The 15,201-nt window shown below is 35.1% G+C and overlaps 1 protein-coding gene across 1 annotated transcript in view; it reads right to left on the bottom strand.

Annotated features, from left to right (window-relative positions):
- Positions 1 to 13,322, bottom strand: part of LOC114049985 (mitogen-activated protein kinase kinase kinase 21-like) — a 108,638-nt gene extending 95,316 nt beyond the window's left edge. The window contains 1 exon segment of the mRNA XM_027871479.1: positions 13,239 to 13,322. Within this exon segment, the coding sequence (XP_027727280.1) occupies positions 13,239 to 13,322 (84 nt within the window).
- Positions 13,323 to 15,201: the final 1,879 nt, after the last annotated feature.

Genomic DNA, 15,201 nt, shown 5'->3' with positions numbered 1-15,201 from the left:
AGAAACAAACACAACGACAGGGACAAAGAGAGGGATACACACACATATTATATTGTATATAATATATAACATATTATATACATATATAATATATAATATGTATATAATATTATATATAAATATGGAGAGAGAGAAAGAGAGAGAGAGAGAGCACTCACTTCAATATAAGCTCTGTTAAGTCTATGGTGATGGGTCCTTTTGTCCTTTCCCAATTACATGTAAACTATTAGAGCAAACATTCCTTTACAATGCAATAAAAATTAACTTCACTTTTTTTTCCTGGGGACAAAACCCATTATAATAGCATGTAGAGTAAATCAATAAGACTCAAGAATAACTGGAATCAATGAGTGGGGTGGAAGTGAGAGGGCATAAATTCAACAAGCACCAATAATGGTAACAATCAGTAAAAGAAAAAAAAATTCTGTCCTAGCAGATCATTGGTCAGCGCGGGGTAGTGAGCCAGGCAATGATCCAACCTCTTATGATTATTTTCAGCTCCAGGTAGCCACACCTTCACCTATAATTCACTGACTGCTATTACTGGCATGATTCTGTACCTCCTAGGCTCCTCTCCTCAGTTTCCAACTCCCATCATCTTTCATTCCCTCTTTTCAGCAGACAGGGCTACATAATCAAGTAGTTGATAGATACTAAAGACTCACTTATGTGGAGGATACATATAAGTATAAAGTGGCTTTCAAAATTGCATGTAGAACACAAGGAATATTTTCTTCTAGAGCAGGAGTTTTTAACGTATTTAATGCCGTAGACCTCTTTGGCAGTCTGGTAAAGCCTATGGAGCCCTCAAAATAACATTTTAAATGTATAAAAGGGTATATAGAGGATGACAAAAGACACAAATTATATTGAAATAGAGCTATATATATATGTGTGTGTGTATAAATATATATATAAATATATATTTTATTTATTTATTATATTTTCATTTATATATTTATTTTATATATTAAATATATAAATATATATTTAAGTTTATAGACTTTATATTTATATATTTATTATATTTATATATTATATATATATATTTATTTATATATATATTAAATACACATATATAAATACATATATATATTTAAGTTTATAGACCCTAAGATAAGAACCTCTGTCTTACAGAAAGGCATTCAGTGCGTTGGGCTGTTTCTCCTTGAAATATTTAAGGAACAATAGCATTGAGAACTGGAACGGATCTTAGAAGACATTTAGGCTAAATTCTTTATTTCACAGGTGAGGAAACTGAGACCCAGAGTATTTGAGTGGCTTGTCCAAAGTCACACAGGTAGCAAGTAGCAGAAGTAGGCTTCAAACCCAGGTCCTCTGACTTCAGATTCAGTGCTCCTTCTTTCCTTTCCACAGCATTCAGCCTCCTGGCATGTTTAGGTCAAGGAGCAAAAACGAATGGGACAACAGATACCAGATAAAATAGCACAGAGAAGTCGCATATCTTTGGAGGACATACCTGCAAGGATCAGATCCCAGATCCACTGAAGTATTGTATCCAGCCAACCTCACCCTGCAGCGTCCTTCTAATTTGTCATTTCTCTGTGTTACTGCCAACTATTTCTTTCACTCCCATTGAAATGGTAGGACAGCATGCCAATAAGAATCCTTCTCCCTAAGTTTCTTCTCAACCAATATTTCTGTCTTTATTTCTCTTTCCATTAGTTTTCTTTCTTCCCCTTAATCCTATTCTCCTTCAGCTTCCCTTTCCATTGTTCACTTCATATTAAAATATGGTTGAAACTCATTCTGTGTCCATGTATTCTCATTTATCCTTGATTTAACATAGTTTCTTTGTTCTCTTGCAATTAGGTATTTGAAGGAATTTGTGTGGAATGGAAATGGATGTGTCATCTGAGAATATGCTTTACTACAAACAATACTCTCTTACCTTAGAAATATGGACTTAGAGCTGAGGGAATATAATGTCACATTATGGATGGGACTGGTAGAAATTCTTTCTGTGAGGTACTCTAAACAGTGTAATTTTAGCAGATTACATACACACTTTTTTCAAATAAAGAATATGAAGAAAGATGCTATTTACATACAGAGAAAGAACTGATAAATAGAAGTATATATAGAATAATTTTACATATACATACCTATTTGTGTCTAATGGTAGCCATCTCTAGGGTGGGAAAGGAGGAGGGAAGAAAAGAAAGGAAAAAATATATTTACATGATAACTTTATTATGTATTTAAAGGGAATAACAAATTGTACATAATAGATTTGCAGTTCATATGCAATCATCTTTTTTATTGTACTATGTTATGGAAATGCTTGCTTTATTCTATAAATTAAAAATAAAATACATTTTCAAAAAAAGAGTTTTGTTCGTCTTTTCTACCCACTTCCTCAGTGGAGAGGGAAGGAGAGAAATATGTGAAAAAAAATGCTTTTCAGTTAAAAAGTAAATAATTAATAATTCATTACTTATTTATTTTTAACATTTTTTTTAAGTTTTGAGTTCCATATTCTCTTCCTCCTTCCAGCCTCTCTTCCACCCATTGAGAAGGCAAGGAATATGATAGCAAGTAACGCAACACACGTGTGTATATGTGACTAGTACTCTCAGAACCTGAGTTTAAGTATGATTTATTTCACCTTCATTCCTTTCCCATGAAGATCCTCAACAGTCCATCAACCAATAACAATATTAACAATTATATAATAATATTTAAAACAGACAGTTATATAGCACTTTGCAGTTTGCACAATGCTCAATATGCCCTATCGTTTGACCCTCTCAATGACTCTATGAGGTAGGTACTACAGAAATTATTATCCTAGGTGGTACAGTGTAAAGAGTACTGGGCCTAGAGTTAGGAAGACTTACATCTAAATCTAGCCTTAGATAGTTACTAGCTGTGTGACCCTGGAAGGTCATTTAACCTCTGTTTGCTTCCATTTCCTGGTCTGTAAAGTGGCGAGAAAAGGGCACCTATAGCCCAGGGCTATTGTGAGAATGAAACAAGATAATAATTGTTAGGGATTTAGCACAGTGTCTGGCACTTAGGCAGCTATTGTAATCCCCATTTTGCTTATGAGGAAACTGAGGAACAGAGAGGTTAAATGACCTGCCCATGGTCACACAGCTAGCAAATGTCAGAGGCAGGATTTTAACTCATTTTCTTGACTTTCAAATCTAGCACTCTATCTATTATATCTCATTTATATTTTATTTATTCTGTTCAAGTATTGTCAGCAAAAAACGATCATGTCTTGCAAATGGCCTTTGGTTCCTTGAAGAACATTTTGTAACAGCTTTGCAATCAGTACAAATATGTACTATATGACCATTGAGTTAGATAAGGCTCCATTATCTATGTGCCAGGTTCTGGAAGATAAAACACTGTCTGGCTACCTGACTTTTCCCCTAGATAACTTGAGAGGGTGTGGTCTCACCTGTTCTAGGAAACAGTGGCACCTGGAAATGTGTATCTGCCTTTTCTTGTACTTCACAAATTAACTATGCTTGCTAGTCAGAAGTAATATGACTTTGCTCACATAGGCATAAACTGTTCCTTGAAAGTACATCTGTTTCTTTATATGATCTGCTTCTTGAAACTGAGTCATTTTATGAAATTCTCCTCTAAATGATTTGTAAGTGAGCTTTTGGGGGGGGGGGTTCATGGAAAGTTCTACCAATTTAGTGATTTGTTTGAGTAAACAAAATGTATATGATATACTTCCTGTCTCCTGAGATAATATAAATTACAGAAGCAGAATCATACCCATTAAAATGGCAAAGATCTGCACATATAGATAGATTCCTCCCCCAGAAAATGCTAGAGAAGCAGTTAAAGCAATGCCATCTGCTCTATTCATTCTCAGGAGAAAACTCTTCAGTTTCCTGTAAAACCAGATGTTCTTCTGGAATTTCATCTGCTCTGTGGCTTTTGGGTTCTGAATATTTTAATAGGCTTGCGCTTCTCTCTGGGATCTTTGAATTGGAAAGCTATGCCACATGTCTTTGGGATGCTAATTTCCTTGTATTTGCAATAAATTCTGGATTTTGCATAAGTCCATGATGATATGATGATCTGCACATTCTTCAAGAAATGACATAAAATACAGATAAAATGTAGAATCTGATGAAGTTTTTACATCACCCAGTTCCTATATTGACCAAGGCCCACAAAAGTACTGCTATGCTGGCCTGCCATGTTGGCTGTGTTCTCTAGAAATGGGGAGTTATGTTAGAGCAGAAGCCATCATTCAATGTGGGGTAGATAGTAAAAGGGTGTTATATACTGACGTGTATTTGTTGTACTTGTTGCTTCTTCTGTTAAGACTTAAGAGCAGAGATTCTTCTGTTCTTTGTATTCCTAGTGTTTAATAAGTACTTTTTACTTAGTAGGTACTTAAGAAATGCTATTGATGGATTGATACAACCTCAAAATGACAATTTTGCCAATAGATAAGTGGTTAAGCATATGAACAAATAGTTCTCAAAAAGAACAATTTAAATTATTCACAATGATATTAAAGAACGCTCCCTATCAAAAAAAGAAAATGATGTGTATTTGTGCACAAAGTTATATAGTAGCTATTTTTATAGTGGCAAACAACTTGAAACAAAGTAGATGCCCACCAATTAGAGCACTGCTAATCAAATGAAAGCATGTTAATGTGATGGGATACTGCTGTTTTATGAGAAATGGTGAAAGGGACAGATTCACAGAAATCTGGGAAGACATAATTATGGCAGAGTGAATTGAACAGAACCAGGAAAAACATTACAGAAAAATAAAAAGATAAACAACTTTGAAATCCCCAAGAGCTGTGGTCAGCATGACCAGCTATGTTTCCAGAGGACCAATGATATAGCAAGCTATATCATCACCTCGCCACAGAGGTGATGGACTCAGAGAATGAATCATGTAGTATTTGGACACAGCTAATATGGGAAGTTGTTTTATTTGACTATGCACACATGTTACAAAGATTTTGTTTTTACTTTTTTAATGAGGAAGGTGAGTGGGTAAGAAAACGGATTTTTTATTCATTGAAAAATTAAATATATTTAAAATATAAAAATATGCCCCAAATCATTAATAACAAGAGAAATATAACAAAACAGCCTTGAAGTTTTACCTCACACTCAACACATTTTCAAAGAGATCAAAAGATAAGGCTATTTAACATTGCAGGATTGGGGGTTGGAAAGATGGATATACTAACAATTTGGAATTTGGAATTATGCAAATAAAGTGATTAAACATACATATACTTGGACCCAGAGATTCCATTCTAGGTATATACCACAAAGAAGTTACTGATAAAAGGAAAGTCTCCATATACACCAAGATTTGTAGAACAATTATTTTTGTGGTAGCAAAGAACTGGAAATAAAAGATGCCTATCAATTGGGGGAATGACTAAATAAATTATGGTACATTAATATAATGGAATATTACTATGATCTAAGAAACAATGAATATGATGAAAAGAGTAAAGTAAGCAGAATCCCAAAGCCCCCGATATACAATGACCCCAACAATATAGATGGAATCAACAATAGCACAAAACAATCAAAACTGAATGTTGTGAAATTATAAGACAAACTTAGTCCCAGAGAAAAGATATGAAAAGACCCTTCTCTTTGCTCCCTCAAAGAGTGGTTAACATTTCATATAATGACATCATTTTTCAATATGTTGATTGGTTCTTGCTGAACTCTCCCCCCCACACACACATACACATATTCTTCTTATCTTTTTTATTCTTATTATAAGTGATGGTTTTCTGGGTGGGGATTGAAGAGAAACATAGGGAGGAATATAAGCGATATAAAAAGAAGATAACAACAAAAATCTATGTTTTTAAAAAGAAATTATTTTGGCTTTAAGAATTTCTCCATTACAGAGCAAACTACCTTCTCTGGCTCTCTGAAATAGGCAGCCTAATGGCATTTTCATTTCTTAGATTAGGTACTGAGGATACACATCTTGGTCTCTCAGAACCATCAGGGCTGATATCATATTAATTAAATGTGTGCCTACAGCACTGAGGAAAGCAGTATTATAATTTCAAGCAGATAGAATGGGCCAGACTGTAGAAGGCCTTGAATGTCAAGTTGAGGAGTCTGAAGTTTATCAAGTTAAGAAGGAAAGTATTGATTAGGAAACAGACATATTTATTTTTTCTTTTGCAAATTCATTAATGTGGTTCATTACTATCCTGAGAGTGAGTGTGGGCTGGATTTGAGGTGCCAAAAATTAACTTTTTATTAGAACTCTTGACCATAAGGTATTACCCAATCCCCTTTTATAGTTAAGGAAAAAAGAGACCCAAGAGTGTTAAATGACGATCTAAAATCATTCATCATAAAACCAGGATCACAGATTCAAATCATATCTTCCAGTGGAGTGCTCTATGAAGAAAGTGGTTCCCTATGTCAAAATTGAGACAATTTATGATCTTAGATTTAATTTGTGTGTCAGCCATGGCAATTGTCCCTTCTGGGCAAAAGATATAGGCTGAACTTTACATGTACTTTAAATCAGGTATTCCTGACTAAATAGTTATGGTCATTTCAGAACAATTTTATTTATGAGCTACTTTATTAGAGTTCAAATAGACATTAATTATTAGTACAGTGGTTGTACATTGTACTCTAATATCCTAACATCAACAGCATTGACTGGGTAAATGCTTTAATGTGATGTTTCTGGTTTTTAGTGCCATCAGGATCTGACCTCCCTCTACCATTGTAAACAGAGACCTTGACTTTGAACTTGTAGCTGAAATTCTAGCTGAGACCATTTATAAGCAATTCAGCGTTGGATGGTATCACAAAAGCAGTTTCTTCTTTGTAAGGTGAATTAAATGCCTGGGACGGCCTCCAGCTATGCCATTAAGCTGCTGATTCTTAATATGGGTGAACAGACCAGTCTTCTTTCCCACTGTTAAAACCTTTTTGCCATGTGACAGTTTTATGCCCATGACTCCTGAACATGAATAGAGAGAACTGTATGTGATGTAACTTCCATCAGCTCTTTGGGGATTTATGAATGAAACCCGGAGAGCAAACAAATTTCCTTCACCAGCCCTACTGTCATGAGGACAAATATATTATTTTGTTGACTGCCAAAGAAATATAAACAACATTTTCTGGACTTATGCTAGCTGTCCTTAAATCCAGGTACCTCTAGTAATATCTAATGCAGTTCTCCTTGCCCCTAGTGGTGAAAGAGAAGGAAGCATGGCCTAGATTGCAGCATTCAGAGAGCTGAGGCACTGCTTCTTACTAACTGTGTAACCCTAGGCAAATCATTTAACCTCTCTGAGGTTTAGCATACACAGATAGATGACATAGTATCCTCCCACTACATACATACATACATACACACATACACACATTTACATATACACACATGCATATACATACATGTATGTATCTATCTGTAATATTATATTTACATGTGCATGTTTATGTTTCAGAACAAAGCCAGTCTCATCAGAGATCATAAGTAATCTAATAGAACCTCTAATGAACTAGATGAATTGAGTTTTCTGATGAAATGAGATAGTGAGATATATACACTTAACTCCATGTTGAAAACCTACTCTCCCAAAAGGGGAGGTACTCATCAACCTCAATTGAATGTTCATTTTTTAATTAAAATTTTAATGATGCTTTTTGTTTTTATATCACAGTTATTTGGGGATATTATCCTCTCCCTTTCCAAATCCTATGCAATAAGCCTTTCCTTGTAACAAAGAAACACAATCTAGCAAAACCAACCAACCAGCAATCATTTTGGACAGCATATACAACACCATGTGCCCATAGTCACCTACCTCTCCAATTAAACAAAAAGCATTTATCAAGTGGCTACTACTATATACTAGGCATTGTTCTAGGTGCTAGGGATACAAAGACAAAATGAAACAGTTTCTGCTCTCTCTCTCTCTCTCTCTCTATATATATATATATATATATATATATACACACACATATATTCTATCAACAAATATAAATGAGTATAAAGATAAGTATATACAACTGTTCCAGAAATAGAAAAAAAGTAATTTTCGAAGGGAAGTACTAGGGACTGGAAGGTCAAGGGAAAATCAGCCTCCACGTGAGTAGGGGTTGCACTTGTTTCCCCAGCATCTAGCACCATGTCCTTCACTAAGATAGCTCTTGTTGATTGCTCCAATCGTGGAGGAAGTAGTCTAGAAGCCGTTTCAAAAGAAACTAGAGATTTTAAGAGTGGCAGTGAAGAGAGGATGCTTTCCAGGTCTGTGGAACAGCCTGTGCCATGGATACAGGAAATAGAATGGCCAAAGGTCTGTTTCACTGGATTGTAGAGTGGGCAAAGGGGAAATCAAGTATCATAGGGTAGAAAGATAACAGATGCAAGTTGTGAAGAGCTTTAAATGTCAAACACATGAGTTTATATTTGATCCTAAAAAGCAATGGGGGAGGGGGCACTAGTGTTAATTGAGCAAGAGAATAGTGTGATCAAACTGCCAAGCAAAGAAGAGAGATTTACTGAAAGTTTAGAAAAATAAAAACAGCTTATAATGTCCTTCAAGAAATTATATATCAAATCCAGCAATTTAATTTTTTTAAATCTAAGCACTCAACTAAATTCAACAAACATTGTACTAGGAACCTTGTTCTCATTTTTTTTTTTGTTTTGTTGCTTGAGGGTAGCAATAAGCTATTTGAGTTGGAGGCAGTGTGAAATAACTGAAGAAGTCTTGGACATGGAGTCAGAATGGCTCTAGAGTTGGATCGTGGTTCAGAATCTATGTAGTCTAACTCATCATTTTACAAATGAGCAAACCAAGTGCCAGTGAGGTGGAGACATGTCCAAACAAGGTACAGTGTGAGATTTTTGCTTGAAATGGGATCTGAGCATAGGTCCTCTGACTCCATAGATCCTATACCATGATGCCTATGAATCTGATTCCTAGCTCTTACACTTTCTGGGAGATCATGGGCAAACCATTACCCTATCTAAGCTTTGTTGTAATTTATGTGTAAAGTGGGTATAATGATCCTTATATTATTTGACTGCCTATCTACAGTGGGTTTTTTGTTGTTGTTTTGTTTTGTTTTCTTGAGTTATACGTACAGGTGGATCCACATATTGAACTGTATATATAGCTGCATATCATGATCTAAACGATATACATTTTTTAACCAATTTACTTTCTTAGTGTAAAATATCTGCATAGACAGATTAGGCCTGATTTTTTTTTTTTTTTGCATTACTAAGAATGAGCCTAATATTTGAGGTTTTTATTCCTGATAATTGAACAAGATTTTTCTAGGACTAAGGCTACTCAATGAATATATTTTAGATCTACTTTTGGAAATTTCATTAAGCAATCAGTGCCAATGAACTTGGTTATTCTCAATTACAAGTTAATTACAATTTTGTTTTAGAATCAAAGTTCATGGATTACTTAATTTTGTTGTCATTATCACTATCTCTTTTTAAGCTTTCTCCAATTAGGAATTTTTTTGTTTCCATAAAATTTCTTCTCCCTTCCCTCCCTTCCCTGCTCAACTACCAGGAAGGCCTCTACAACAAAAATGGTTATAACTGTTTAGTGGAAAGAACACTGAAATTCAAGTCTTAAGCTTGGAATTATGGGGCCTGAATTTGAATTCCTGACCTGTCACTTACTAGTTGTGTGACCTTGAATACCTGACTCATCTGGGCTTCAATTTCCTCATCTGTAAAGTGAGGGAGCTGCACTAAGTGACCTCAAATGTTTCTTCTAACTCTACCACAATTATTCTATGATCCTAAGCCTGACATCAAGAGAACAAAAGGATTGAACAGATAAAAATCCTCAATGCAAAGAGACAAAACCTAATTTTGTTTAGGATAGTGCTTCACATCAGCCTAAGGTGATGCTATCTATCCCCAGTAAAGGTGCAGAACAGGGAAGCTGGGTAGTTTCTCAAAGTCTCCTGAGTTAGTTTATGGTGTTGCCTCCTTGTTATTGCTTAAATTAGTTAAATTCTGGAGTGTCAGATACACCCAATTCCAAAGTACACTTAAAGGTAAGCAGAGGATATGGAAGGTGAATGCATATGGACAAGCATAATTCATACTATTCTTTTTTTCAGTCACTTTGAATAATTGAAAGCTGATTAGTGTGATCAACTGAAGTAAAATCCGTTTAACTAAATCAAAATTGTTTCCATCTCAACAAAGACCTTGGATTATAAGAATTTTGAGTTAGATGGGAATGTTAGAGACCATCTGGTACAACCGTCTTCTTTTATAGATGAGGAAATTTGAGACCCAGAGATATTAAGTCATATTACAAGGCATAGAGGGAGGGACTTAGATCTGGGATTCAATATAGACATTAAAATTTTAAATCCAATGTCCCTCCTACTACACCACCTTCTTTATGATTCTTGTGCATTTAAAAAAATGCTTCAATGATCGTCTTCCTTTTCTTTTTTTGGTGAGGGGGAAGATATATTTATTTCCAGCCACTCCCTGCCCCGTTCCAACTCTCCCTTTTTACTGGGAAAACATATCAAAAAAATCTTGTGTCAAATATGCATAGTCAAACAAACAATTTCCTACATTGGTACTGTCTGGAAATCCATTTGTCATTCTACATCTTGAATCTATCACCTTTTTGTGAAGAGGTAGGTAGTATACTTCATTATCAGACTTCTGGAATCATAGTTGAGTCCATCTGATGGATTGGAGTTTTTAATTCTTTCAAAATTCCCCAAGTATTTAAATAGATTGAAGAGATTAGACAATGAAATGGATGTGGTGTTCGGTAGGCTATTTTAGTGACAGCACATAGTATAGCCCGAAGTATGACCTAGAGATACAGTAATCTATGTATTGAGTTCATTGTAGTCTAAAGACAACTGGTGATCAAAATGGGGAAGGGAGCAAATATTTATTAAGCACCTCACCTAATATGTGCCAAGTGTTGCATTAAGTGATTTTACAAATATTATCTCATTTAATCTTCACAACAACTTTGGGAGGTAGGTGCTATTACCGCCCCATTTTACAGTTGAGGAAACTGAGGCAAACAGAAGTTGTGACTTGCCCAGGGTCACACAGCTAGTAAGTGTCTAAGATCAGATTTGAATTCAGGTCTTCCTGACTCCAGGCGCAGTGCTCTATTTATTCCACCACTTAATGTCCTTACTAGAAAGGAAGAGAGAGACCTAAGAGATGTTACTAAGGATCAAGTGGCATGATTTGGATACAGAGAAGCTTACAAAGTAAAGGATAAAAGGTTAAATAAGATGTCGAGTCCACAGAAGGATGGAGGTGATGCCAATAGTAATAGAAAAGATGGAAAATGGCTGAAGTGGAAAGATTTTTTTCTTTGATATTAATATCAAACTGAAAATATATCATTTTTAAAAGGCATAGGATTTGTTATGCTATGCCAATGTAATTAAGTAAAATTTTTAATGCCCCAAATTAAACTTTGAGATAGGAGATGATTAAAGTATTGAACAGAAGCTGACTTGTAAAGGGAAGAAAATATTTTTGACCTTTGTTACTAATTTTACAATCACAGCAATCTGTTCTTCTGACTTTCCCCTTCATCACAACTGTCAAGGTAAATCAGAGAAATTATAAAATAAGATTCAAATTTAGAAAATTATCCTAGTAAAGATATATTTTGAGTTTGTTTTATTTGCTGAGATAAAGAAGTTACAAAACTCATCTACCTTCATGAGAAGTGCATCTAATTTGTGATTAATACACTTGAGGTTAGCGTCTCATACGAGTGCTGAAAACTCACTTCCTCTAAAAGAATTTTTCAGATTCACCTGAAGAGAATGTGTAACTTTCCCTCACCGCACACAGATGCAGGGTTCTTCATCCCCTTTACCTCATTCCAGTTATAACCTCAGTTTATTTTGCTATGACTAAAATGCACCAACCATTGCTTTGATCTGTATGTAATATGTTAATGTGTTTATGTGTGGTTGTACACATATGCTTAATGTTTCAAGTCCAATGTTCGATTAGAAAGGGCTATCTCTGCTGGTTGGGAGACCTGCACACCTGCACTATTGTGTGGGTGAAAAAACTCCAGTATTTCCAGAGGTTTTTGTTGTTGTTGTTGTTGTTGGTTTTTTTTTTTTACTAAAATGTTTTACATTTTATATTATAAATAGATTAGGTTCTTGTTTTAGTCTTTTCGGTTGTGTTCGACTTTTTGTAACCCCATTTGGGGTTTTCTTGGCAAAGATACTGGAGTAGTTTGTCATTTCTTTTTCCAATTTATTTTACAGGTAAGGAAACTGAGGCAAACAGATTTAAGTGACTCACCCAGGATCACTCAGCTAGTAAGTGTGTGAGGATGGATTTGAAATTAGGTACTTCCCACTCTAGGACAGGCATGCTATCTACTGTGCCACCTAGCTGCCCCTAAATAGCTTAGGTAAATGAATTTAATAAAACCATTAAAAAATTCTTGAGGAACAACTAGGTGGCACACTGGATAGAGTACTGGCCTCACAGTCAGGAGGCCCTGAGTTCAAATCCAGTTACTAGCCGTGTGACCCTAGGCCAGTCATTTAACCTTGATTGTCTCCAAAAAAAATTCTTCAGTGGATACATCACTGTCAGAGCCTATGCCTAGGTCAAAAGTTTTTTGTGCAAGTGATGGACAGTCTTTTTTTTTTTCCTTGGTGTACATCTGTTACAAGATCTGTACCTCTTGGTGACATCGACAGCCATTTCAGGCCAGTAAAATCAGTTTCTTACTAGTTCTAGGGTCTCTTCTTTGCCCATATGACCAAAATCATAATGTAAGACATTCATGGCTATTGAGTGCAATGCTTTGGGTAACACCAGTTGCTTCTTGGATCCGTGTGTCAGATTGATCCCAGTCTAATGCTACTCTCCATTGCATAACTCCAACTTCTGACACTACTTCCAAAGTAAGTGCTTCCTATTTTCTATGATTTAGCATGTGTAGGATCATTAGTATGCTTTTTGATTTGTGTTACTTCTTTGTCCTTAATCAGCCATCTGTTCTCACTATCAGTCATCCACAGACAACTGTGGTGAGGAATAGTGGTTGTAACTCTTATTGGTGTATCATTGGCCCTAATAAGCATATGTAACACTAAATTTGTTTTACATATGCCCCAAGCCCTGTTCTTCTTAACACATCTCAGCTAAAATTGGTATATATTATTGCCAGTTAACATGGAGCCATGCCTTAGGTTACTTACTGCCACTGCAGCTATCTCCCTTAGGTGCTCTGTCAGTCTCATCACTTTGTCTGGCTCAGGGGCTTTCCACGGGGTCAGACTCATTCTTCCCTGTCAGAGCCAAGTCTCCTCATGTTGTTCTTCTGGGGGATATAGCTTATGTCTAGAGAAAATGCCATTTTGGGGCCTATGGTATCTGTTTACCACAATGGGCGTGGCCTTAGCCGTACTCACAGATGAAATAGAATTCCTGGATTTAATTGTAATATTTAGTTTCTCTGTAGAAATGCCTGCTTTTATTAGAATATCTCCTACCTCTTTAAGGAAATCTTCATCTTCAGACAGTAGACTAGTATAAATTCCCAGGAATAATTCCATTCCTTATCAATTCCTTAGATATGGTCAAAAATCTTAAAACTAAAAAAACCTTCCTGACTTATCTTACCTGCTTTAAAATTAGTGGCCTTAATTATATAGCCTTCCAAGCTTTTCACTTTTCTGCCCAATAGCCTTAAATTGTCCTCATTCTAAAGGTCCAAGTCTACTTCTAAAATTAGGAAACTTCTATATTTTTCAATTGCAGAAGCAACATGGTACCATTAAATGGCCTTAGTTACCGTCTTTCCTAGAGAATACTCTATGTGTGTCCGCATTAATTAAAAAATATTAGTGTTACAGCAACATTGGCCGATTACATTAATATTCTACACTTAAGTGATACAATACCACAGCAAAAGACACTAATTCAAATCATGAAAACAGCACCAAACAGTATCAACATATAGCACTCAGACTTTTAAGAGATATATGTCAATAAAATCAGCAATTTCATAAAAATATTTTCATGCTAACAGGTTAGGATAAAACCAAGTTAGTTTATGCCTGAAAAATTACATAAAACTGATTTTAGGATACAACTAGCAAGAAATAAAAATGTCTGTGCCTTTTCTTTAGAAAATCTGCTCTCTATGAAGAAAAAAGAAAAAAGACACAAAATGTATTTTCCAGAATAGGAAAAGAAAAATTCCTTCTGAGACAAAACTAACAAAGCAAAAAATATGAAACTTTCTTTAAAAGTCAAAGAAGTTATTTATATAAATATATACATATGTACATATGTATATATAGTACACACATGTACATTAATATATTGTGTGTAATACATACATATATGCTGTTCACATGTCTTAGTGATTTTTTTTGCTATCAGAGTATCTTGTTCATGTTTGTCCACATCATTATCTTAGACTTGACGTTCTTTAAGAACAGAGACTGTGTTCAATTAATTCTACCTGATCATTAGCTAGAACAGCCCCAGATACAATTGGAGTCTTAATAAACCTTATCTCAAAAACGTTAAATCCATTTGACATAAGAAAAAAGCAGTTACAAGACTAGACTTTGACTTGTGTCTATTTTTGGGGGGGGCATATAAAGAATTGAGAATCCCGCTTTATCACTCTTCTGGGGCTCAATATAAATTCCTCTCTCTGAAAGACAATATGGAAGAGATTGGCTATGAATGTGCCTTTAGTACACTTTAAGTGAAAGGAAAGGAAAGTTCTTGAAGCAATAAGGGACATAATAGGAACAAATTCAAAGTAAGAGAAGGAATTTAATATAATTTTTGTGGAGGAAGTGCCTCCAGAACTGTGAAGATAATTCATTACAGGAAAAAAGAGAATTTAGTTGAGTGATGAGAAGACTACAATGGTTGCAAAATAGTTATCTCAGCTCCAATGTCTAGGCCTTAGTCTTGCATGATTTCGAAAATTGCTTGTTATCAGTTCACCTAGTGCTTATCAGGTATTGGTGAATTGGGTCATGCAAATTAGACTCAAGCACAGTAATTAGGAACCAAAATTCCATACAGACCATCTTTTACCACTTCCCTATCCTACCAACACTAGGTCTATAAAGAAAACTAATTTGAAATTTGGAAAGTTATTTAATGATCATAGAATCACAGAAAAATCAAAGGTAA

This window comes from Vombatus ursinus, unplaced genomic scaffold, assembly GCF_900497805.2.
Source record: "Vombatus ursinus unplaced genomic scaffold, bare-nosed wombat genome assembly UNPS02014798.1, whole genome shotgun sequence".
In the NCBI taxonomy this organism is placed as follows: domain Eukaryota; kingdom Metazoa; phylum Chordata; class Mammalia; order Diprotodontia; family Vombatidae; genus Vombatus; species Vombatus ursinus.
Note: the sequence above shows the minus strand (reverse complement) of the source record. Positions and strands in the feature narration are given on the sequence as shown.